The sequence below is a fragment of the Halichoerus grypus genome, chromosome 12 (assembly GCF_964656455.1).
Source record: "Halichoerus grypus chromosome 12, mHalGry1.hap1.1, whole genome shotgun sequence".
NCBI lineage: Eukaryota > Metazoa > Chordata > Mammalia > Carnivora > Phocidae > Halichoerus > Halichoerus grypus.
The window spans coordinates 18,424,039-18,450,961 of NC_135723.1; the positions used below are offsets into that span (position 1 = coordinate 18,424,039).

The 26,923-nt window shown below is 40.8% G+C and overlaps 1 protein-coding gene across 1 annotated transcript in view; it reads right to left on the reverse strand.

Annotated features, from left to right (window-relative positions):
- Positions 1-26,923, reverse strand: part of PRKAR2B (protein kinase cAMP-dependent type II regulatory subunit beta) — an 89,323-nt gene that overhangs the window by 14,695 nt on the left and 47,705 nt on the right. Inside the window, exons 3-4 of the mRNA XM_036101381.2 lie at positions 15,552-15,604; positions 8,615-8,698 (exon numbers count right to left, since the gene is read on the reverse strand). Coding sequence (XP_035957274.1) covers positions 8,615-8,698; positions 15,552-15,604 — 137 coding nt within the window. The remainder of the gene's footprint in view (positions 1-8,614; positions 8,699-15,551; positions 15,605-26,923) is intronic.

Below are 26,923 nucleotides of genomic sequence, written 5' to 3' on the forward strand. Positions count from 1 at the left end.
CTAACCGTAATCGGCTTTATATTTCTGTGAACCAGCTTGAAGAAACAGAAATATCATCACTGCCATTAAATCTTGTCAAAAAGAAAAAATACACAGCACAGTTGTTCTCATCACCTAACAAATGAGATGATTATGTATTTCCTTTCATATTCAGTACCTGAATGAAAGTAATTATAATTAGCTATTTCAGAATATTTCAGCACAATGAACCACCGAACACCATATACCTTATACATGAAACAGAACCTTGGCAACTAAAATGACCAGGTTCATAAAGAACGACTACAAATGCCTTTTAAAGATTGTTTTTAAAACTTCCCTATGTTTAGTCATCACTAGAACTAAATACTTAGTGAATTCAAATTCTGGCTCCAGTCCTGTTTGGTTTTAGCACCAAAAACAAAAAAACAGAACAGAAAAACAACATAGGCAAATCCAAAATTGACTATGGCAAATTTGTTATCACTGTTCTTTACCACTATAGTTCTCTTCAAGAAGCAACCATTTACCTCCGTAGGACAGATTAACACTGAAGCCAGAAACGTCAAACCTATTCTTCAACAACTACCTAAGCTACATAAAATTTTTATTCTGCTAACGTGTGGTTGACAAGGCTTAAGGATAAACGTCAGCTAGTGAGAATAAACTAGAAGGTGAAGAAATCTTTCCTCAGAACAAATACAGGAAAAATTCAAAGACCCTCAAACAGACAAAAGGGCTTAGTGTTTCTCAAATTGGGTTTTGTGGAACCCAGGGACTTTGTGGAAGTGCTTCAGTGATTGATTCTGTAAACCGTTGATTTAACTGCCTCCTCAAAGTGTATCTGAGCCATTAAATATTGAAACTAATGGAAACCAAGGTGCTCAGATGAATTATATATATATACATAATTTTTTCGTGAGGTTAAATCTCTCATAAAATTAACTATGGTTAAGTGAACAATTCAGGGGCCACAAAGTTGTGCAACCACCACTTCTTAGTTTCCAAACATTTTCATCGCCCCAAAAAGAAGCCCTGTGCCCACTAAGCAGTCACCTCACTATTCTCCCCTCACTGGCCCCTGGCAACACCTACCTGTTTTCTATCTCTATGGATTCCCCTAATCTGGATATTTCCTACAATGCAATCATACAACGTGACCTGTTGCTTCTGCCTTATTTCATTCAGCATAAGGTTTTCGAGGTTCATCCTTTTTCTGGATATATCCTACTTTATTCCTCTTTTATGGATGAATAATATTCCACTGTAAATATACCACAATTTGTTTATCCATTCATCCGTCAATGGACACTTGGATTATTTTGCTTTTGGCTACTGTGAATAGTGGGGCTATTCATATTCACATTCATATTCAAGTATTTGTTTGAATATTTATGTCAATTCTTCTGGGTTATACCAAGGAGTGGAACTACTAAGTCATATGGTAATTCTAGAACTTTTTGAGCAACTGCCAATCTGTTTTCCACAGTGCCTAAACCATCTTCTTTTCCACGAGCAAAGTACTAGGGTTCCAATTTCTCCACATCCTCGCCAACACTTGTTATTTTCCCTTCTTAAAAAAAAAAAAAATTATACCCACCTTAGTAGTGCTGGGCTGGTATTTCATTGTGGTTTCGGGACTGGCATCTCCCTAATGACCAGCTATGTTGAGAATATTTGCATGTGCTTATTGGTCATTTGTGTATCTTTTTTGGAGAAATGTCTATTCAAGTATTTTGCCTAATTTTAAGTTGGGTTGTTATTTTGTTATTGAGTTGTAAGAGTTCTTTATATATTTTTGGATATTTGGCCATTATATATATATGATTTGCAACTATTTTCTCCCATTCGGTAGAATGTCTTTCACTTTTTTCAATAATGTCCTTTAATGCACATATTTTTTAAATTTTTTATGAAGTTCAATTTCTTTTTCTTTTCATATTCTTGTTTTTGGAGTCCACCTAAGAATCCACTGCTAAATAAATCCAAGGTCATGAAGACTTACCCTTGTGTTTTCTTCTAAGAGTTTTTATAGTTTGGGAGCTTACATTTAGGTCTTGGATCCATTTTGAGTTAATTTTTGTGTACAAAGGAGGGGTCCAACTTGGTTCCTGTGTGTGTGGGATATCCAGTTGTCCCAGCACCATTTGTTGAAGGGACTATTCTTTCCCCATTGAATGGTCTTGGCACTCTCATCAAAAATCAAATGGATATCAAATCAAATGTATAAATCAAATGTATAGGTTTGTTTCTAGACTCTCAATTCTATTCCACTGTTCTATGTGTCTACCCAGGCCAGTAACACGTTGTTTTTATTCCTGGAGCTCTGTAGTACAGTTTTTTTTTTTTTTTAAGATTTATTTATTTATTTTAGAGAGAAAGGGGGAAGGGGCAGAGGGAGAGAGAGAATCTCAAGCAGATTCCCCGCTGAGCATGAAGCCTGACATGGGGCTCGATCTCACGACCCTGAGATCATGACCTGAGCTAAAACCAAGAGCTGGATCCTTAACCATCTGAGCCCCCAGGGGCCCCTGTGGCAAAAGTTTTGAAATTGGCAAGTGTGAGTCCTCCAACTTTGCTCTTCTTTTGCAATATTATTTTGAAGATGTGGGCCCTCCTTGGTTATATACACGAATTTAATAAATGATACAACAGCAAAATGTTAATGCATTCGCCTCGTTTAGCTTTATAATACATAAATGTTACCAATTTAAACTTTTATAAAATCATACTACCACAAATAATTTTTGTAAAGCTTTTTTATTTTTTATTTGACAGAGAGAGAGAGCACAAGCACAGGGAGCGGCAGGCAGAGGGAGAAGCAGGCTCCCCACTCAGCAGGGAGCCCGCTGCGGGGCTCGATCCCGGGACCCTGGGACCATGACCTGAGCTGAAAGCAGACGCTTAACCGACTGAGCCACCTAGGCACCTCCCTGACACAAATAATTTTTAAAAAGAATACAGAACCTCTACAAATACAGATATATTGCTAAGTAAAAAGAAGAATGGGGCAGGACACTATGGAGAGTTTGCTGTCACTGAAATTTAAAAACAACAACATACTGCCCTGTACAAAGCAGAACCCTGGAAAAATACCCATGAGAATGCTCAAAACATGTGTGGCTCCTGAGAAGCTGGGGTGCGAGGGGGATTTTCGCTCCCTAACTACTCTTTTGTTCTTTTTGGATTTTCATAAATTGTGTACACACACAGACTTAGAACTTGTAATTAAAAAACCCGAGCTCTCCATCTGAACAGAGAACATACTACTGCATCTTCCCGTGGGCTAAGCAAGGCTTTTGGAGGAACATGGGGGTGGGTCCTGCAGGAAGCGGTTTTCGTCCCCTCCCTCGGTCCCTGCGTGAGCTCTGACACCTACTTGTGAAACAGGAGGCCCTGTGGAAGATGCAGCCAGTGTGGTAGTGCTGTCTGCATGTGCGGCTAATCGGCCCCACGGGGACCATTTTACCCAAATGAGTTCATCAACCAGGCAGCATATGGTCACCTATCAGAATTATGAAGTTTGATTAAATGGTTTACTAATATTTTGTTGCACTTACTATTTATATTCCAACTCTTTTAGTCCAGATGGAGAGAGAATATCAGCTTTATTGATTAGCTCTTTCTCTAAATGTCAAATGGAGAAAAAACAAAAATGAAATACACTGCTCTAGTAAATTTTTTTGTTGTCTTGGTATTTAGCTGCATTTTAAAACATTATAAAGCTTAGGAATTCACACATGATATATAAAAAAAGTAATTCCTGGTAAAATACAGAACAATCATTTCTTCTAGAACTTCTCACTGTGACAGGTGTCTGTTCTAATCAATCAAAATGTAATTTCCCCATAATTATGCACAGAGTGAAAAGAACTTAGGAAATATTTAATATGCAGAGGCTTATCCCAATGACTGACAACTACAGTAGGAAATCCACATCTTATTCTACAGAAAGCAAATTCGAGCTCGATGAAAGGTCTCTAACTTCAAAAACAACTATTTACTCTCCATTAATGAAAGAACCTATCATGGAGCATAGGAAAATTATTTCAGTTTGCCTCAAATTAGAAATATTTCGGAAGAAAAATGGCCTACTGAGTCGAGCATTAAAATATTCATGAAAAGGGTATCTTCAAAGAGATTAATAATTATAAATGCTGTGCTCAAACATAGGAATATACAGCCCTCCCAGGAAAAATATTCAGAGGCCTAGGAGGTGCCAGATTTCCAAGCTAAACAATGACTTCAGGGAATTCAGATGGGATAGTACATAAAAGGCCAAGATCATTCTCCTTTCTAGTTAGTATTTACTGCTTCCCTTCCTCCTCCAAATTTTCCCGTTTCAGAAAAAGGTACCAGCTCGTGTTCATTCCAGCGAGACAGTGGGAGTCATCCTAGACCCTTTCCAACAGGTCACAAATCATTCGGTCCCTAAGAAGTGCCAACTTCTGCTAATCCTGAATATTTTATGAAACCGTCCCCCTGTCCCCTTCCCTAAGCCTATTTCCCGCCCTTCTACCTTCCATCCTGCCACTGCAGTGACCTCAGACACATTTGATTGCTCATTTCTCTGCTTAAAATGTTTCAATGGTGGGGCGCCTGGGTGGCTCAGTTGTTAAGCATCTGCCTTCGGCTCAGGTCATGATCCCAGGGTCCTGGGATCGAGCCCCGCATCGGGATCCCTGCTCGTCAGGAAGCCTGCTTCTCCCTCTCCCACTCCCCCTGCTTGTGTTCCCTCTCTCGCTATGTCTCTCTCTGTCATATACATAAATAAAATCTTAAAAAAAAAAAAAGTTTCAATGGTGACTTCCCACTGCCTCCAGCATGTGGCCGACACTACAGGGTGGCATTCAAGAAGGGTCCCTGATGACACAGCACACACACATCTGAGCTCTCGCCACCATGTCTGCTGGTGCGGGCTCCCGTGAGAACACTCCCTGGGCTTTCCTCCCACGGGCACTCTCCTTCCTACTCACTCTCTGCAGCTCAGCTCGCGTGGCCTCCCCAGCTCCCTGAATCCCCAGGTGGGGCGGAGAGACCCTCTCCTCACACAGCTGTCCTGACTCCATCACAGCATGGATCGTGTTGTACCAAACTGCTTTTGAATCCCTCATCAAATTATAAGTTCCAAGAGGACAAGAGCCATGTCTGAGTATTTCTGCGGCATCCCTAAAAAGGCTTTACATGGGCTTCGGAGCACAGTGAGCAGTCTGGGCATCAAAGTGAAAGGAGCTGTTCTATAAGCAGGTTATTGGAGTTGAATATGTAATTCACTTTAAATGCATCTGGGTTATTGTAGAAAAAAAATGTGTATCGTGAAACACTAGAAGACTGTTTAAAAAACATGAGCTTAACCTAAAATCTTCAATCTGCCATGTTTGGGGAGGTTTTTATTTATTCCAGGTAGTAATCTGTTGAGAAGAATAAACTTTTACTCATCTATATTTTGCATCATTTCCAGAAATGTAGGGAAATAAATCAAGATAGCTTGAGCTCACATTTTTAAAAAAACATCTTTTGGAAGTAACTATGTAAATATATTTGCTTCTTCCCTATAAAATATTCAATAATGATAATTCATGAATTTGGTTAACTTCGTGAACTGGCTTCTCCCCACCCCCCAACAAGAACTGGCCTTTAAAATACATATACTGAAGACCTTCAACATAGCAGCCAAAAAAGGCTAAAAAAAATTTACTGTTTGGGGTGCCTGGGTGGCTTAGTTGGTTAAGCATCTGCCTTCAGCTCAGGTCATGGTATCAGGGTCCAGGGACCCAGTCCCGCTTGGGGCTTCTTGCTCAGTGGGGAGCCTGCTTCTTCCTCTGCCCCTCCCCATGCTCTCCTGCTCTCCCTCTGTCTCTGAAATAAATAAATAAAATTAAAATAAATAAATAAATAAGGGGAGCCTGGGTGGCTCAGTCCTTAAGCGTCTGCCTTTAAGCATCTGCCTTTAAGCGTCTGCCTTCAGCTCGGGTCATGATCCCAGGTTCCTGGGATCAAGCCCCGCATCAGGCTCCCTGCTTGGCGGGGAGCCTGCTTCTCCCTCTCCCACTCCCCCTGCTTGTGTTCCCTCTCTCACTCACTCTCTCTCTGTCAAATAAATAAATAAAATCTTTTAAAAGAAAATTTACTGTTTATAAAAATCACCATTTTAATTAGGTAAAGCTGTTCCTGGCCAGAATATACTAGTGAAAGCTTTTTAAAAATTATTTTAAATGCATCCAAAATTTTCACAGTGCTTTTAAAAGAGTTAAAGGTGAAATGGCAAGAAAGGAGGAGACAGAAAAGGCAGCAGCATCTCCGGAAAACACGCCTGGCAGCTATCCGACGCCCGTCTGTTTATCACCGGGCACACGGGCACCAGAGAGCACCACACAGTCACTGCTGAAGCACTGAAACGTGGCTTCGATGCAACAGGAAAGTATGCACACGGAGTAACACATGGTAGTCACCCAAATCCGGAGCTGGAGCCCTTCACGGCCAGCGCTTGCTCTTGCTACAGGAAGCGGGGCTGGGGGCCAGGACCCCCGGCCTCACCTGAGAGCCGGTGAGAAATGCAGACTCTCAGGCTCCACCACACACCTACTGAACCAGACTGTGCCTTCTGAACAAGATCCTCTGGTGACAGACAGACACAGGAAAGTGTGAGCAGCCCTGCTTCTGGTGAGCTCTGAAATTCTCCCACGTAAAGTTCTACTCGAAAAACAGAGAAATCTCCTTAGCTGAAGCCTACCCCTAAAGGTAAAATTGAGCATCAACTTTACAGCTGTCCTCTCTGTGTATCTGGAGGAAAGAGTTAAATACTAAATTAGTTTAATTCCAATACCACACACACACAAAGTTGTATCTTTCCACTAATCATTATTTGGACTCCTATTGGTGGAAGATGATTAGAGATCACATAATTTTAGTGCCCTTTATGTCACAGAGTCATTATCATTCTAGATAAATGAGATGAGGGGTTATGTGGAAGCCCATCAAAATTTTACAAATTCCCTTTAGTCACTTATTCTAGCATTTAATACTACAAGAAAGTATTTCCATTCCTAAATTAAATTCCTAAATTTTCTATCTTAATTCCATTTCTCTTTTTTTTTTTTTGGAGGGAAGGGGAGAGAGAGACCGAGAAAGAGAGAGAGGAGGGACAGAAGGAGAGAGAGAGAGAGAGAATCTTAAGCAGGCTCCATGTCCAGTGTAGATCCCAATGCAGGGCTTGATCTCACAACCCTGAGATCATGACTTGAGCTGAAATCAGGAGTAAGATGCTTAACTGACTGAGCCACCCAGGCACCCCCTAATTTCATTTCTTAATCTTCCATTATTAGAGCAAACAACCAACAACCCCATTCTTTAGAGCTCACAGTTTTACAAACTCAGTAAGAATTCTAGAGGACCTGGGTCAAACTGGACAAAACTTATATACACGTGGTCCTAAAACAACATCTCCAAAGTCACAAAATGTAATCCGTGTTCCTGGAGGACATGACAGAGACATGTGGTATTAGAAACAAAGGATCTTTAAAAAATGTTTCAGGCTGTCCTATGACCCAGTGTAGATACAGTACCTTCCTCTTTATAAAAATGACTTTAAGAAAACCCCATCCTAAAAAGATTTTAATTTAATGTTCTAGGGCATCGATCTGAAAACTATTAAAGATGCTGCGTTTGATCAAAAAAAAGTTGCGGTAAGAGGCATCTGGGTGGCTCAGTTGTTAAGCATCTGCCTTCAGCTCAGGTCATGGTCCCAGGGCCCTGGGATCGAGCCCCACATCGGGCTCCCTGCTCAGCGGGGAGCCTGCCTCTCCCTCTGCCCCTCCCCCTGCTCGTGTCCTCGCTCTCGCTCTCTAATAAATACATAAAATCTAAGAAAAACCCTCAAAACATTAAAAAAAAAAAAGTTGAGGTAAGCTATAGGAGTTGACTCAGTTTCCACATTCAGGTCATGGCAGCAGGATCATGGCAACCCAAACAATCACCTAGCAATAAAGAAGCATAATGTGAGATGAAGGAAGAGAACATTTAGGTCCGAGCACAGGGCAAAATGTGAATCACATGCTCATAGGACAGGGGTTTCTAGAAAAAAACCAAACCAGAACCAAAGAACAAAAATTTCAAAATCCTTACAAAGAAAAAAAATCCCTCTACCTTTAAAACGAAGTAAAATGTTGCTTTTAAAATACATATAATACAAAAGTTAGACACTAAAATATCATTACTATCACGAGTTGGTGAGAGAGGCAGTCCACCGTGGGCCCTGCGCCGCCCTGCACGTTCCTGCCGGATGTACAAGGAACGCAAGGTGCAACCCTCTCTTCATCTGGGCCGTTTCTCAGGGCTACGCTTGTAAAGTAACCTGGAGGGATGAGATAATGTCTTCCGCGGACAAGGGGCAGGCAGGCCTGTGTGCTCACAGCTTCAAGGATATGCACCTCCCAAGCTTAGCCTTGCTCTCCTGGAACACAAACTACCACACAGGCAGGCATCTCGGCGGGGGGGGGGGGGGGGGGGGGGGGTGCCTTTACGTCATCCCGGGTGGCATTAACCTGTTGGGAGGGTAAAATCCAAGACCCTGCAACCGTTCTTTACTCTGACGCTGAAAAAAAAAAACATTTCTGGTCACTGATATGTAGCTTACCGGATCCAGGTTCTTAAACAGCAGGATGTCTTTGCAAGCCTCTTGCAATCGATTTCTTTGATCATCAGTTTTGGGATGTATAATCTAAAAGGACACCAAATTAACAAACAAATTAGTCTACTCATCTTATGATAAGGGATGAAACTTCCCAGCAGGATGTCAGAGGGAAGAACTGTCAGTGCTGAGGTTCACTTTAGGGGACCAGACACAAGCTATCAGCCCCCTAAGTAAGGGCAAGTAGTACAGCCTTGTCTGGGGAGGCGGGGCACACTCATCAACAGAGCGCTGGAATGTTTTTCAAACGGGTGTTTTCCCCCAGGTTAGCAAGTTCATTTTGTAAAGGTCTGTGATTGGCTATTCACTAAAGACCCCAAAGCTCCCAGCCAGTGGGAACATACAGAAGGACAAGAGGCCACAATGGCTATGCTGAAGGTCTGGAGACTGCCTTCATTCTGTTTAATACTCTCTCGATATTCTCTATCACTGTTTCGTACTCTACCACTGAGTGGGATAATCTTTTAGGATGTAGACCTTTCCTTTGAAATGTGACGGTCTCTCGAAGTCAATAAATTCTTACACGTATATTGCATTAGATGTTAAATATATTTTTACACACTATGTATGTAACTATCCCCACAGAGAGTGGTTTTCCAAAGGGAGCACGTAAACACAGGGTGATGTACCTAGAGTGTGGATTTGAGGAAAGATGAATCCAACGGTCCTGGTGTGCTCAATTTAGAATGAGCTCAAAGAGAACCAGTGTAGTCTATTCTTCCTAAAGCATCATCCCAGGAGGGCGAAGACCAACAGAATGCCCTCTGTAAGTGTGGCGTGTCAACTCTCCAGAGCCTCTTTTGACGAGTGGAAGGCTCAACCCACTTGAACCAAAAGGCCCATTCTTTTGTGAACATTGGTAGTTTGTAACTATAAAATGAGTCGAGAGGCAAGAGACAGTCCTAAAAGCAGCAAGCATGGAGAGTCACCCTCCTGGACCACCTAGGCACTGATGTTCAGAGAGCAGCTGTGGCGGCTGATGAGCAGGTGCCCCAGCTCCTCTGTCACTGGCCCCACCATCGGATCAGCCGGAATCAGGCAGTGGGGAGTTCTGTGCCCATGAATATACCAAGACTCACAATGGGAAATTAGAATCGGCATTTCAAACCCATCTCAGGTGGCTAAATATTAATGAAAATCATAGGCCCAAATAAAGGAAATTGACCGTATTGAGGCATACATCTTGTTTTACTGACTTCACCTTACTGGGCTTCACAGATAAGATGTGATTACAAATTGGAAGTGCGTGGCAACGCTGCGTTGAGTGCCATTTTTCCAGCAGCATTTGCTCATTTCGTCTCTCTGTGTTACATTTTGGTAATCCGTACAGTATTTCAAACCTTTCCATTATGACTGTATCGGTTATGGTGATCCGTGATCAGTTATTAGGACTTGTTGAAAGTTCAGATGATGGTTAGCATTTTTCAGCAATAAAGTATATTTTTAATTAAGGCATGTACATTGTTTTTTTAGACATAATGCTAAAGCAGAGTATACACATAACTTTTATATGCACAGGGAAAACAAAAAATTCATTTGACTGGCTCTCCTGCAATATTTGCTTTATTTCAGTGGTCTGAAATTGAATTCACAGTATCTGCAAGGTATGCATGTATGTGTATTATTTATATACTACACAAAAGAGCATCAGCCAGTGGGAGAGGAAGTCATTGCATTCTTTCCCATATGGGTAAGATATATGCAAACTTTTATTTACTATCTAATCAATATTCACCTCAATCTAGATTTTAAGACGACATATGGACACAGAAAAAGCGGACCCTGGTGCCTACTAACTCACTGCTTACTATACAAGAAACTTTTTAAATTAGTGCACTGAAAAAATCATGCCAACCAAAATTCATATCTCCCTACTTCAAATAAGGAAGGTTAACACAATAAGACAAAACAAAAAGTCACCTCTCACTCCGACAGAACCTCAAATCGAAGCAATCATAAAATGTTTGCCTGCTGAGGGGCGTCTGGGTGGCGCAGTCGGATGAGTGGCCAACTCTTGGTTTCGGCTCTGGTGGTGATCTGAGGGGTCATGGGGTCGAACCCGGAGTCAGGCTCTGTGCTGAGGGCAGAGTCTGCTGGAGACGCCTTCTCTCCCTTGCTCTGCCCCTCCCCCTTCTCTCTCTCTCTCAAATAAATAAAACCTTTAAAAAAAAAGTTTGCCTGCTAAGAAGCTCTGTCCTCAGAGAGAAAAAGTTGGGGATACCATGGCAGCCCTGCGGAAAAAACGTTCTAGGCCCAAGATGGAGGTGCTCCAGCCCAGGGAGCAACGTCAGCACACCACAATTTAGATAGCCTTTGTGTCCCTGTAAATGCTCCAGAAACGTGGCGTATCCAGTTAGCCAACCAAGGCCCAAAGCCAAGCCAACTGTGGGTTCTATACTTATTTCTCGTCCCTTATTCCTTATCCCATGAACGCTTCCTGCCTTCTACCCCATCTCCCAGTTCTCTGGACTCTTGGGAACCCACTTCAGAAAGTGGCAGGGTTTGTCTGGATTGCCCAAATTATCTTCTTTAATCATTCTTGGCACCATCTTGCCCCTGCTTTACTCCTGTTATCAATTTAAGTCTTTCTCCACGACCGTTCACTCCGTAGGAACCCCTCACACAACAGCTTTTTCCTCTTCTCTCTCTCTCCTAACTTGTGTTCTTATGCATTAACCCTTTTCAATTCTGGTTCTTAATCCTGCCATCACTGCTATGGTCTACGGCTCTCCCTGTTTTCCGTTCTCTCTCTGCCCCCTCTCCCCACCCTCACTCCTCAGAGTCTTCTATCATTTACAGACCCCACATTAAAATCCTGTTCTGTGTTCTGGAAAGCTAACAGAAATCAGGTGACTCCTTGTGCTTTGGTGGCCCTGCCCTGTAACCAACTGCTCAAAAGATGTTCTCCCACTTCTAAAGACTCTCATTTTTTTCTGTTTGGTTTGGTGTGAGCCTACATATAAGATCTGCATCTGGATAACTAAGGGTGTAACTAAACCATACACCCAAAAGTGATTTTTATTACACTAGAAGTCACTTTTTTTTTTATTAAATTTTATTTCTGATTTCAGGGTAAAAATCTCATTTGTTAAACAAATAATTATGTAGCATTTATTATGTGCCAAGCACTGGTTTAAGGGCTTTAAAAATATTAACTCATTTTATCCTAGTAACTGACCCCATGAAGCAGGTAATAATTTATGCTAAGTAAAATAAGTGAGAAAGAAAAATACCACATGATCTCATATATTAAAATGAACTTGCCCACATCATTTCTTCAGTGTCAGAAAGTTCAGAGCTGCAGAGCTAGGATTCATCCCAGCAGGGCTGGCTATAGAATTTATGCTCTAAACCAGGGTCAGCAAACTGGGGCCTGCAGGCCAAATTTCTTTTTGCATGGCCCCTAAGCTAAGAACGATTGGGAGAAAAAAAGCAGAAGAATTAATACTTCTTAACATGTGAAAATTATATAAATTCAAATTCAAGTGTCCATAATAAAGTTTTTTTGTTTTTTGTTTTTTAAGTAAGCTCTACACCCAACCTGGGGCTTGAACTCACGACCCCGAGATCAAGAGTTGCACACGCCACCGACTGAGCCAGCCGGGCGCCCCCAGAAATAAACTTTCAACGGAACACAGCCACACTCATCCATTTAGGATTTATCCACGGCTGTTTTCAAGCTACAACATCTGGAGAGCAAGTAGCTTTGACAGAAACTGTATGCCCCTCAAAGTCTAAAACATTTATTACCTGGAAAGAGTAAATTTTTCAGTTAAAAAAAAAAAGGTTTACAGACAGCTCTGCTCTAAACCCTGGTCTTTCATTTCAAAAAATTAGAAAACCAATTAATAAATAAAAGGTATACACTTTCTCTAAAGAAAACACTGCAAATCTATTCTGCTAATAAGCAAGGGATATCCGTACAAGACAGTTTCCTATTTGTCCAGGCCACCGTCCACACACAGCTGAAGGTAACCTTTAAAAAACTTAAATCAGAACACCTGGATGGACTCTATCAATTTCCCGAGCATGAGGGGCCCGTCCTTCCTCCGGCCCCCCAGCCTGCAGTCACAGCTGCCTGCACTCAGAACTGCCAACAGCTCCCGAGCTGGGGCGCTGAGGTCAAGCCAAATGGGCTCCTGGGCTCTGGGGCAAGACTTCCTTTGGCCCCACTTCTGCAACCACTCCATTTAATTAGGGACCCTGTCCATGGGGGGTTTGGGTTCCTTTTAGCACTTCATATTTTGTAACTGTTCATTAGTTTACTGGCTTGTTGTCTAATTCTGCTATTAGCCTCTAAGCCCCAAGATGGCAGGGACTTACCCACGGTGCTCGCCACTGAACATCCTAAGCACCCGGCCAGATATACAGAAGGCACTCCTCCACAATTCTGAGGGGTAACACAACAAGGACATGACCCGTTCTTAAAATTACCAGCTCTTCGCTACCAGAAGAGCTACATGTTAGATGTATATATAACTCTTACATTTTCATTTGCTTTTTTAAGATTTTTTTTTTAAATAATTTCTACACCCAACACGAGGCTCGAACTCACAACCCCGAGATGTAGAGTTGTATGCTCCACCAACTGACACAGCCAGGCGCCCCTATAGCTTCATTTATTAAAGGTAAAATCTAATTTGTGATTTTTCCAAAATCTGTCTTAAGTATTTAAATTTTCTTCAAATTTATATCAGAGAATATCTACATTAATCTGAGACTTAAGGATTTGATACATCGTCTGTGAAATGCAAAATGTTCAAATGAAATGGAACTTTATCAAAACATATGTTTTCCTTACAGACATTTTCCCGTATCTGCTTAGAGCCAATTAATTCTGAAATCTGTAATAATCATTTCCAAGGGCTATGGTGCAATTTGCCTTGTAGTATCTACGAAGTATCTACGACCAAAAAAAACAGTGCAGTTTTTAGTTAACATGTTTAGAGAATAGTCAAACTAATGGAGAACCTGAAGCACTTTATAATTATAATAAATTAATTACAAAAAATCTATTAAAAGTAACACGGAGGGTGTTACAGGGGACAACTCTAGCAGCGAATGCCCGACTCACAAAGATCCTTCCTTCCCTAGGAACGGCCTTCATTTAAAAGTGGCGTCTGGCAGCCAAAGGCTGCACTCCTTGTCCCTGGCCCCCTACCCGAAGCTGGGTCCATGAGAAACTCTCCCAGAGAACCAGGACTTTAAGCTGAGAGTCACAGCAATAAAGGCAAGTGGCAGCCAAGTCTCCCCCTAACACAATTCTCTAAGTCCTGCACCACGGCTATGGAAGGACCCCAGATGTAGCCTGGCTCCTGCCCACCAGCTACGGCTTGGGTTGATTTTGGGGTTTGGTGTTTTTTTTTTTCCAATTCGTTCTGGAATTCTGTAAGATTTCCAAGCATGCATCCAATACTTATTTTCTTTTTTTTATTTTTATCTCAATGTGATTGGGTTCTTTGACACAGCCAAATGAATCTTAACTGGTACCGCCTCCCAAACAAGACTGTTAGGGATTAACTGGAGTGACCCAGCCAATCACTTTATCTATCCCACGGATCAAATGGTGGCTAACAGTCTGAGTCTATGAGATACTGTGTATTGTTTTTAAACTGTCCTTTTGAAATGTCCTTCAGTTTAGATTCTTACTAAATCAAACCATTTCATCAAACATCTCAATTACTAAGTTTTATTGTGTATACCTTTATACGCAAATATAAAGAATGTGTGTACTCTTCAAAGTCACCCATTATTGTTTCTGCTAGATACATAAATCAAGGACACGATGGGGAAGGCCTAGTTTTTACGACTACATGAAGTACTAACAGCATGTTATACATTAATAACAGTATCTTAATCCTAAGGAAACATAATTTCAAGCCAGAATTTATAGACATTATCAAGTTAATTTATGTTCTGGTAGCAAACAGTGAGCTCCCCCCATACGGCTGCTGGGAACCCCCATGGGTATGGGAATGAAATGGGATTTCCTTCAAGACCTTCAAGATAACACTCCTGATCTTTCTCTCACTGGATTCTACATATATTTCAGGGAGCTTAATGATGTAATGACTTAGGGACATAGTATTTGCTTTTCCATATTAAAACTCAATCTTATTTACGTATCTGTCAGAGCTACAGAAATAAATTTTTGTTTATCTTTTGAGGCCAAACAGAAAAGAGGAGCTTTGGCCAAGTAAGTACTCAAAAAAAAAAAAAAGGTAAATTATTACTTTCCATTTCCAGACACAGTAATCTCTTATTTAGTTTACTTTTTACTAAATAAATAATAGGTGAACGGAGGACATAGCTTAAAAACTGCTTCAAACAAAACTGGACAAATTCTTACAAAAACATTACGACCGTCAAGAAATCAGTTTCTGAACAAACTATTCATAGATATTAAAGAGTAAGAACTTTTATACTGGCACTTTAGATGTAATTCTACTGTGATTTGTTTTTGTTTCCAAATAAGCTTTGTTGTTATAAATTGGTAGGAACAGAAAGAAGGCTTTCCCTAGTATTTTCCTTTACTAGAAATACTGTCAGAAAAATAGCATTAATGCTATGAGCAAGATAGCTAAAGACACTTTCCCTCACCAGGCTGTATTTTTGCAAAAGAAATAAAACCACAACTGCAGTGAATTTTTATGTTCATCTTTCCTTTTATCCAAAGAGTAAGATGCTTTCTCTTTGGAGAAAAGTAATTCTATAGAACTTGAAGTCAAAGTAAGCTATCAGAGAGACTAGGAAAAGAAACAGTCAAAATAATTCCATTATGCTTCCTGTCAATCTATATGCCTGTTAACCTCTTTCTGTTATTATATTCCTGATCCAGTACTGGAATATAATTTAGAATTAATTTATTAAGTAAATTACATACCCTGGACTCTGCATCATCTTCTTCTTCATCGGGATTATAAGCTTCTGCACATACTATAAAAATAAAAATGGACATTTGAAAGATATTCCATCAAGAAATATACTATAATAAATATACCTTAAAAATTAATAAAAAGAGAACCATGGTATAAAACAACATTAATTCATTTCATCCAGGGCAAGCAGTCTGCACTGAAAAAACGATTCCCTATTGAAATCTATAACAAATTTATTAAAATACAAAGCTGCACTTTAAGACAATGACAACTGTTTTCTGCTTTCTGTTATTCAGAGAAACACAGCTTCACCTCTTCCACCTTCGTTTCTAAGCTACAGAAATGCATGAGATCTAAAAATTACTTAAAGAACAGACCCCCCCAAAAAGCCCAAGTCTGCTATGAAATGATCAACTTAATCATAGTTATAAGTACCTTTCATAAATTATCCACAACCCAATCTTCCAAGAGCAAATACGATTAACGTGTTCATATTCCTTTCTAGTTTTTACACTGAGTGGATTTCATACTGCATATGCAATGTTAAAACTTGCTTATTTCATTTAACACTGTAAGAATTTCACATGCCATTAGAAACATTTTGTAAAAATCGTTTTAAGGACTGCTGATTGTTTACCATAAGCTAGAATTAACCACTCCCTTAATGCTACACACTTAGCTGGCTTCTATTAAAATAAGCTTGCAATAAACATCTTCATGCATAAATATTTGTCTACATTTCAGATTATGCTGTAGGAATTATTCCCAAATGTTATTTTTGGGGGGCTAACAGTTATGACAATTTTTAAGGCATACTTATTACCAAGCTTCCTTCTAGAGGGACTATACCCATCCACTGTCCTAACAAAGAATGTGTAAGAAGATTCCTTTAAACTGTAAAACAGAAATGGATGTTACTGCTTAAATCTTGGCAATTTAGATGAAAAATTATTGAAATTCTAAAAAATTATTTTGAATTTGAACTATGTTCAAATGTTTATAAAGTTGACTATATTTCTGCCTTTGCCTTTATGAGGAATCTCGGTATGCATTTGATTTTCTTTTTGGTTTACACCAGTTTCTTAACACCACTTTGTTATATTTCTCATAATCATTTTATCCAGTTTGCTTTTTCACTATAATTACAAAGTTGTCACAGGTTATGCATGTTTATTTTTAATGCAATGAGATCAAGGAAGAAAATTCCCTAATATGATTTAAACTCAACAGTAAACATTACAAAAACACCACTGGTTTTGAGCTAGGAAACTCCTTTGCAAATGTAAAGATGACTTCTCTTCTGGTTTTTTAAAAGTAGATTTTTTTTTTTTTTACATTTACCCTTTAATTCGTAAGGACTTTACTCTGCCAGAGATGTAGAAATATAAAGAACAGAGGATCAGCGACAAGCTGACAAATGTCTTCATAGAGGCCCAGACGGCATGAAGAGTACTATCATCATTAGCCCTATTACTGCCATTATTACTATAAATCCTGACGTTAGCGTTCTTTCCTCCAGGCATTACTCTAGATACACACTGGCCAGTGAGTGAGGGATTCTTAACCTGGGCCAATTTTGGCCCCCAGAGGACAACTGGCAATGTCTGGGGACATTTTGATTGTCACAACCGTGGGGACTGTCGGGGAAGCCACTGGTTACTGAGGGAGGCCAAGGATGCTGATAAACATCCTACGATGCCCAGGACAGGATCCCCTTCCCCCGCCAACCCCCAACCACCTGGCTCAAAATATCAACAGTGCTGAGGGTGAGAAACCCTGACCTAGTGTCTATTTTTTCATTCAATCTCACAACAACCCTAAGATAGACGGGTTTCCTATCACCACCTGACAGATGAAAGACTAGGGCAGACAGAGGTTACGTATCTTGGCCCAGATCACACATTCTAGGACGACAGGACCCATACCTGATCCCAGCAGTGTCTGGCTGACCCCAGAGCCCTTGCTCTTAACTACTGTCCTGCATTTGACTCTGGTGAAGTCACCAGCATCGAGGCTGGGCTTCAGCCTTCTGTCTCAGAAACTGAACAGAAGGGGACCTGTCTCTCAGGGGCAGGCTCTCATTAAAGAACCTCACTGATGTATATCACCAAAATGCCAATTTAGTAACTCCCTGAATCAAGTATGGAGTCAGCATGACCAGCTCTCTAGCCCACACAGGAAGACCACGGAAGAAGCCAAATCACAGTTAAAGGGTTGCTTGCTGAGAGTGAGCTAGGAGGAAGAGAGTTTGTCTAATAAAATGAATGTTAGGGGGCATCAGTCTGGGACAGCTTGAGCCTTCCACACACACCATACAGATGGTCCTGCTCATGGGGCCCAGACACTTTAATCCTGCTGGCTCCAACTTTCCAGAAAGCATGAGGACATCTACTTCTTTAAAGCGTGGCTCTGTGACTTTGTTTCCGTAGATGACCAATCTCACAGGCGGGACTGCTACCTAATTAGCAGGGCTCAGTGCAAAATGAAGACACAGCCCCATTTTCAAAAACTCAGAATCTCAAGAGGGCACCAAGAGAACATTAGACCAAACTCGGAGCCCTTGTGAACAGGGGGCCCAGGCCGTCAGCCCTGCTAAGGGATCAATATATTCAATGAGGTAGTAGAGTAGGTAAGACACTTTAGTGTTGATCTTAAATTTTATTTCACAGAGGGAAACCTTCATGCTCTGATTTCTAAGTTCCGAGCTCCTATACTCTGAATAAAAATCATGAGGAGTAAGATTCTATTGTTCTTCTAAATAACTTACCAATTGTCCCAGTATTATTTGTTACTTGACACTCTTCTGATTTGTGGTGTCTACTTTATCACTTACTTGTTTCTCGGTTGCCCATTTCCTTGAACTATTTCCTGTGCCAGTATTACCAGGATGTAGTTCCTGGCATGTAGGTGCAATGTTTCACTACATTCCAGTCCATCTACCACCACCTCCGACAGCCAGAGCAAAATACAACACCTGCGGGCTTGGACATTGCCATCTTCACTTACGCCGTTTCCTCGGGTTGGAACCCCACCACATCCTCCTTTCCAAGCCATCCCTTCTCTCCAGCCCCAACTAAAAAGTCAAGACAAGAGCCTCACCTCCTCACAGCTAAGTTAGGAAAACCCACTTTCTGTGCTCCCCTTGCTCCTGTGTTCCCAATACCGTGGGCAAAGCTCATTCTTGTCTCTTACTACACTGTACTCTACCAGAGCGGTTACTCTGTGTTCACCCTCCAGGCTGAGACTTACAGCCCTTCAGGGACTAACTGTGTGCTCCTGGAACTCTATTTCCCTAGCACCGATCTGGCTCAACACACACTTTTTGAATGAACGACTGATTAATGAACAAACAGGCCTGCAAGGTCCTTGAGGACAGAGATGATATGTTGTTTAAATATCTCCTGATATTCTACCTGCATGACAGACTCTCAAACGCAAGTTGAATGAATGAATAAAAAGTTGTCCTTTGCTAAAATGTCTAACACCATTTGTCCAAGAAACAGGAACAGAGTGAAATGAGAACCTTTTGTTTTGTTCACCAAAGAGCCTGGCACACACCCTGGAAGCTCAGTAACTCTCTGTACAGGGAACGAATGGATGAGAGGTTCTGTGCCCAGAAGGACCCTCAAACCAAAGCCTCTAGAGAATATGAGCTACTCTGTATGTTTTCTAAAATGTATTTACCCTATCCCTCCTGGACAATGTGAAATTGAGCCTGAAACTATATACTCCCTTCTTGGTTTGGTGATTACACAGTAGTGAAGGATAGAGCCCTATTCTTTGAGTAAACCCTATATTGAGGTTTCCCTGTTATGTTTGCATATATTGTCAATACGTCAGTCATCTAGAATGGGCCAAGATTTCCACACTGTACTGTGATATGCATGCACTGTGTGGCCAGACACCTGTCACAGTCAGCAAGACAGAACAGGGAAGTGAGAACCGTATTGACTCTGCATCTTCTGGGGCTTGACCCTTGATCTTTTCATGCAATATGCACGCACACACACACACACACACACAGCTGTGTACAGCTGACCCCTCTACCCTTGTACAATGTAGGAGTCAGGGCTGCCAACCCTCTACACAGTTGAAAATCCACATATAACTTCTGACCCTCTGAAAACGTAACTACAAAGAGCCTACTGTTGATCAGAAGTCTTACTGATAACATAAACAGTTGATTAACACATATTTTGTATGTTATGTGTGTTATATATTGTATTCTTGTAACAAAGAAGGCTAGAGAAAAAAATGTTATTGAGAAACTCTTAAGGAAGAGAAAATACTATACTGTGCCTACTGAAAAAAAAAAAAAAAATCCACGTATAAATGGACCTGTGCAGTTCAAACTGTGTTGCTCAAGAGTCAACTGCAGTGACGGACAAGAGGTAAGGGATTTTTTCCCATCATGACACCAAATACGTGTTGTTTTTTTCCAACAGCACTCCTCCCTCTCTCTGACACCAAATGGGCTGTCTCACAATTCAGTGTAATTGACACTATCTACCTAAAGTTAGTGTCAGGTCCCACAAGTCAAAGGGCTCAGTCTTGTAAGACTGCCTCCACCTGAGATGCTAATCTCGATTCCCAGGCCACCCACACATCTGAACAACCAGCTATAAATTGAGGGTTCTCATGACCCCTTCCCTGGTTCCATAATTCACTAGAATGACTCACAGAACTCAGGAAAGTACCTTCCTTACTCTTATAGGTTTACTATAAAGGAAGTAACTCAAGAATAGCCAATGGAAGAGATACCTAGGGCGAGGCATGGGGGAAGGGCACAGAGCCTCCAAGTCTTCTCTGGGTATGCCACCCTCCCAGCATCCCGATGCGATCACCAATCTGGAAGCTCTCTTAGCCCTGTCATCCAGGGTTTCATTACAGAGGCACAACTGATTAAATCACTGGCCAATGGTGATTAACCCAATCTCCAGCCGCCCTCCCCTTCCCGGAATTGGAAGGGGGGAAAAGGGCCGAAAAGTTCCAAGCTTCTAATCAAAGTTTGGTCTTTCTGGCAACCAGCCCCTATTCTGAGGCTATCTAGAAGCCCCTCAGCCAAGAGTCACTGGGCACCAAAGAAATTCTCACCACTCAGGACAAAGACCAAGTACCCTTGTTATCATACCACCCGGGGGTTACAGCAACTCCCAGGGGCACTGTACTTTGTTGGTAATGTATACAAATTAGTACAAACAGCTCTGCACTGGACCAGTTCACATAACCCGTGCTACCTCTCTGCCTAACTAAAGCATCAAGAAACCAGCCTGAACTCCATGAGCCACTCCACTGGGCCTCAGCACCTGGCACGGAGCCTTGCGCACAGTAGGCACTCAATAAATATTTGTTGAAGGAGCAAAAAGCAAATGTGGCCTGTACAGAAAAACTACGTGGTTTATAGGCTTTTAACCTAGGGAAAGAAAAAAAAAAAATTGACTTCTGGAAACATATAAAATTTACTTTTCCAATGTTCTCAATACACTAAGATTTTAGCATACTTATTTAAATGATAATCAGCTTAAAAGAAAGCTATGATAAAAGCACAGGTGTATTAGACAACAGAGTTCTGCTTCAATATGGTTAAACTTAGCTTACTGAAGTGGAAATGCCCTCCTACAAAGGGAAAAAAAATTTACCTTTACAAATATTAGTTTAAGGCATGCATTCTCAAGCAAGATTGGTTGGGGGAGGAGGCAAAAAAAACTTAGTCTTTTTTTTTTTTTTTTGATAAAGCACATACACATACACACAGTACAGAAACTGATACACAGTGTATCTGTGGCATTAAAATCTCATTGTGGGGGTGAGAGGGATGAGGGGAAAGTGCCTAAAAAAGACTTTGGGAGAGAGCCAATAACAAAAATAAGACCAAGAAGCACGGGGATAAGATACACTAGTTCCGGTGAAGTAAAGGGAAGAGACGACACAGTGGCAGTCAAGAGTCTGTCCCCTCCTCCGCCTCATCCACACGTCTGTCCAGGAAGTGTGCTATACATCTGCTCTGACACATCGGTGACAATCCTAACTTCAAATTCACAGAGCAAAAGCATCTGGACACGACCACAGTAGAGAAGCTCCCATTTTGATCCCAAAGCACAGTCAAGGGAAAGGACCCATGGGAATTCTTATTTACCATTAAAAAAAAAAAAACAGTTTGTGGAATTTGGGCGATGATGCAGAGTGAAAGAATGCTGGAGAAGCACAGAGAGGAGAAAGCAGTGAGCAGCTGCTCAATGGACAGAGAAGGCTCCACAGAGAGAGAAGCCCCCAGGCGGCAAAGGAGCGGTGGGAACAAGCCTGAGAAGAGAGGCGACGGTTTTGTCCGGGGCTGTATTTCTAGCACTTAGAACTGTGACTGGCACACAGTAAACGGTTAACAAAAATGGTTAGGAAAAGGAATAGTCATGGTAGTGGTGAGGAAAGTAGGATTTCCTTTTGATCTCAGACCTAGGGAAACTGCCTTTGTCAGGGTGGCTTATACTATAGTAACAAGTCTCCCCAAACCCAAGGGACTTCAAACAGAAGTGTCCTTCTTGCTCACAGGGTAGGTCCATCTCAGGACCATGGGTACTTTGCTCCAAGTCATCTTTGTGAAGGCTGCAGGCCAAAAGAGTAACCACCATCTAGAATGTCACCAGTCCCCGAGGCAGCGGCGAACTGCTCACTGGCCCCTGATGGGTTCAAGATACAGCACCCCAGAACACAGCACCTCATGTTGACCATCGACAAAACAGCAAAAGGAAGGTCACTCTGACCTCCCGCACCCCGCCCTCTGCCCCAGCAATCTCCCATGTGAAAGGTACCGTCCCTGTACCAGGAGGAAGGGGGACATCCTTATCACCCGAGACAAGGAAGTTAGGGCCGAGAAGGCTGCATAAACAACCCTTACCCATTTACTGCCAGGAGCCCGAACCCCTTGGTCTTGTAACCCTTCACAGATTTATTATTGCCCAAAAGATATAAAAGCTTCCTGCTCTAATCACTTGCTTGGGTCTTCATTTTCTTGGGAAGGACCCCATAAACATGTAAAAATTCAATAAAATGTGTGTAAGACCTTTTGTTATACTTATGTCAGTTTCTTAGGTCCAGTCAGAGACCCAAAGAGGGTGCAGGAGAATTTTTCCTTCCCTGCACCCCTAAAGCCTCTGCCTGCAAGTGATATGTGTCCCCTCTGCCAAGAAGGAATATATAATGACAGTTCACAGGACAAGTGACGTGGCCATTCCTAACTTCAAGGACACAAGGGACGTGCATCTCTGCAGGTGCTCAGAGGAGAGAAAACGAGAACATTGTGAAAAGTCCTAATGACCAACACAACCACCTGATGGCCCTAAGCTCAAGGATTCCTCTCTCGTCCTCTCCACCAGGGGCTTAGAAGGGGAATGGAGAGTACTGAAATCAACCATATGGTTTACTTAAAAATAGGGGAAAATGTTCTTAGCTTAAAAATCTACAGACTAAGTCTCATAAACTCTGAACAGAATCATTACAATTTCCTTAAAACTGCCTTCCAAATATTCATTGAATATTTAGTCATTGAACATTTCACTTAATATTTTACTATTTCCTGCATTGAAACATTAAAAGTTATTATAATCTACCATTACTGCCTACATTTCAGCTACAAAAAGAGCAATATAAATCTTCATTCAGGGAGGTTCTTGAATCATCCCCAACATGTAACTACCAATCCTAAAAGCTATAAATTTTTTCCTGTTATTTCCACTATAAAACAGCCTACTGTCACAAAAGCCTTTTAGCTATACCACACATTTTACTCAACTACCCTGATTCATTACAAACCCATTGTTTTTGTTGCCCTTTAACAAGAGAGATATTTAGGGGTGCCTCGGTGGCTCAGTTGGTTAAGGGTCAGACTCTTGGTTTCAGCTCAGGTCATGATCTCAGGGTCGTGAGACTGAGCCCCACATTGGGCTCCACACTCAGCGGGGAGTCTGCTTAAGATTCTCTCTCCCTCTCCCTCTGCCCCCTCTCCCCAGTGCGCGTGCTCTCTCTCTCAAATAAAAAATAAATAAATCTTAAGGAAAAAAAACAAGAGATATATTTAGAGTAAGATTTCATAACTTACCAATTCATTTCTATGTTTTTGTTTCTAAAAACGATTTTCCCCCATCTGTATACCAGTCCTCTTTAAGTGACTGTAAATCAAGAGCAATTCACACCTCACAAATAAACCATCATGCACAGGACACCAGAGGAGCTGTGTCATTGAGATCATAACTGAGCACAATAGAGAGCTTCAAACAAATGAGAATCTGTCCATCATTTGCTATTTCCCTATTATTAAAGATATGGAAACCAAAACATTCTTTAATCTGTTCCAAAAAATGTATGAATTTTTCTTCAAAAATGCCTCCAAAGGAAAAACAAAGTCCCAACTATCTCAGAACCCATATACATATGGTAGGTGAATTTTTATTCTAGACTTAGGTTCCAAAGTATTTTAAAACATTAGTTATAAAGTGTGTGGATTCAGTCATTGGATCCATCCCCAATCCACCGTCTTTCCACTACATGCTCTACACATATGTGTTCAGTCCCTGAAACCATCACCTTTTATTATAAAATCAACTCATTTATGAGTATGGCACAATTAAGAGGACAAAGCATTCAACAGGTTTATAAAAAGAATCACGTCAACAAGGTATGTTTCTGAATATTCTACATAATACCGTCCGTACGCTACGCGTAGCCTGTGGGACTCAGAGAACGGAGGAGCGCCACGTGAGCCCCCACTCCCTCTCATGTGGAACAGTGGTCCCCCTGTAGCTACTAATGCTCCTTTCATTAGTTAAGGAAATTTAACAATGTGCAAGGTCCAGGAAATGGTGAGTGCATGTAATCTAAGGACCCAACATACGGGTATTTTCCAAATAGTATATTCCAAGTGAATTTTCTTTAAGCGAAAGAATAAAAACTTACAAATGACCAAGACTAAGATAAAGAGATACCATAAAAAGGGCCTGAAGAATAATTCTGAGGAGAATATATTCTGATAACCATTAATATTTTAAAGCCCATGTATGTGTTTACTATTAATCACCATAATTCCTCAATGATATTCTCCAGAACTGTTGAGGAGCCGACAGTAAGTAGATCCATCTGTTTTAGAGGACAGCACTATCATAGAAATTACATTTGTGTCTTGCTGAAATAGTCTAATGAGGATTTCTGAGCATTATATTTGATGACTTATGAATTTTCAGAAATTAATAGCCAAGGAGATATCAAAAAAGAATTCTCATGCTTTGATTAAAAGTCAACAAACAGCTTCCTAAGAGTCTGTGCAAATGCCCAACTCCTGCATTTTATTTTGGTCTGAGACCTTGGATCACATTAAAGTAATATGAATATAAATACTAGTTGATAGTGAATGATACGCTCACATATATCAAAACACAATTTTGCCTTTCAGATGCAGAGGAGCTGGGGCTACTTAAAGCTTCTGAATAATTTTATCTGTTTACTGTTTTTGAGACTAATGCTGCCTAACATGTACCTATGAAAAAAATCATAGGAATAGAAACACTAAAGGATTCTTCTCATTATTAACAAATTTTCAGAACCAGTACCATTTGACCAGATGGTTCTAGGATGTGAAGTGGGGACTAAATATAGCCAGAATTATGGAAAAAGAGTTTGGTCAATTCCCAGCTTCCAGGTTTAGTAATAAAACTATCAAATTTGAGCATTAGGGGAACATCTTTCAATCAAGCCTCTCCGTATCATTATCAGAAGTCTAATAAGAATTCCAATGCTATTTTAGAAAAATATGACCAAATTGTAACAAAACAATACATATCAATACCCAATATCAATACACAACTTAAAATATGTGGTATATATTTACAAGTAAATGCAACTGAGTCTAGCTTATGCATTATTTAAAGTCAAAAATAAATCCTTATAAAAGCCTAATAGGACTTGCCTCTTGAAGAAAAGAAAAATTCCATTTCTATTTTTTTAAGGGAAACTTGAAAAACAATGTCAAGATTTGTGAGGTGATAAATGACAATGAATTTAAATGAATTTTTTATTAAAAAGAAAAACAATATACGATCCCATTTACAATTGTACCCAAAACCATAAGATACCTAGGAATAAATCTAACCAAAGAGGCAAAGGATCTGTACTCAGAAAACTATAAAATACTCATGAAAGAAATTGAGGAAGACACAAAGAAATGGAAAAACGTTCCATGCTCATGGATTGGAAGAACAAATATTGTGAAGATGTCAATGCTACCTAGAGCAATCTACACATTCAATGCAATCCCCATCAAAATACCATCCACTTTTTTCAAAGAAATGGAACAAATAATCCTAAAATTTGTATGGAACCAGAAAAGACCCCCCATAGCCAGAGGAATGTTGAAAAAGAAAAGCAAAGCTGGCGGCATCACAATTCCGGACTTCCAGCTCTACTACAAAGCTGTCATCATCAAGACAGTATGGTACTGGCACAAAAACAGACACATAGATCAATGGAACAGAATAGAGAGCCCAGAAATGGACCCTCAACTCTATGGTCAACTAATCTTTGACAAAGCAGGAAAGAATGTCCAATGGAAAAAAGACAGTCTCTTCAACAAATGGTGTTGGGAAAATTGGACAGCCACATGCAGACGAATGAAACTGGACCATTTCCTTACACCACACACAAAAATAGACTCCAAATGGTTGAAAGACCTGAATGTGAGACAGGAGTCCATCAAAATCCTAAAGGAGAACACAGGCAGCAACCTCTTCGACCTCAGCCGCAGCAACTTCTTCCTAGAAACATCGCCAAAGGCAAGGGAAGCAAGGGCAAAAATGAACTATTGGGACTTTATCAAGATAAAAACCTTTTGCAAAGCAAAGGAAACAGTCAACAAAACCAAAAGACAACTGACAGAATGGGAGAAGATATTTGCAAATGACATATCAGATAAAGGGCTAGTATCCAAAATCTATAAAGAACTTATCAAACTCAACACCCAAAGAACAAAGAATCCAATGAAGAAATGGACAGAAGACATGAACAGACATTTTTCCAAAGAAGACATCCAGATGGCCAACAGACACATGAAAAAGTGCTCAATATCGCTAAGCATCAGGGAAATCCAAATCAAAACCTCAATGAGATACCACCTCACGCCAGTCAGAATGGCTAAAATTAACAAGTCAGGAAATGACAGATGTTGGCGGGGATGCGGAGAAAGGGGAACCCTCCTCCACTGTTGGTGGGAATGCAAGCTGGTGCAGCCACTCTGGAAAACAGTATGGAGGTTCCTCAAAAAGTTGAAAATAGAGCTACCATACGATCCAGCAATTGCACTCCTGGGTATTTACCCCAAAGATACAAAAGTAGGGAT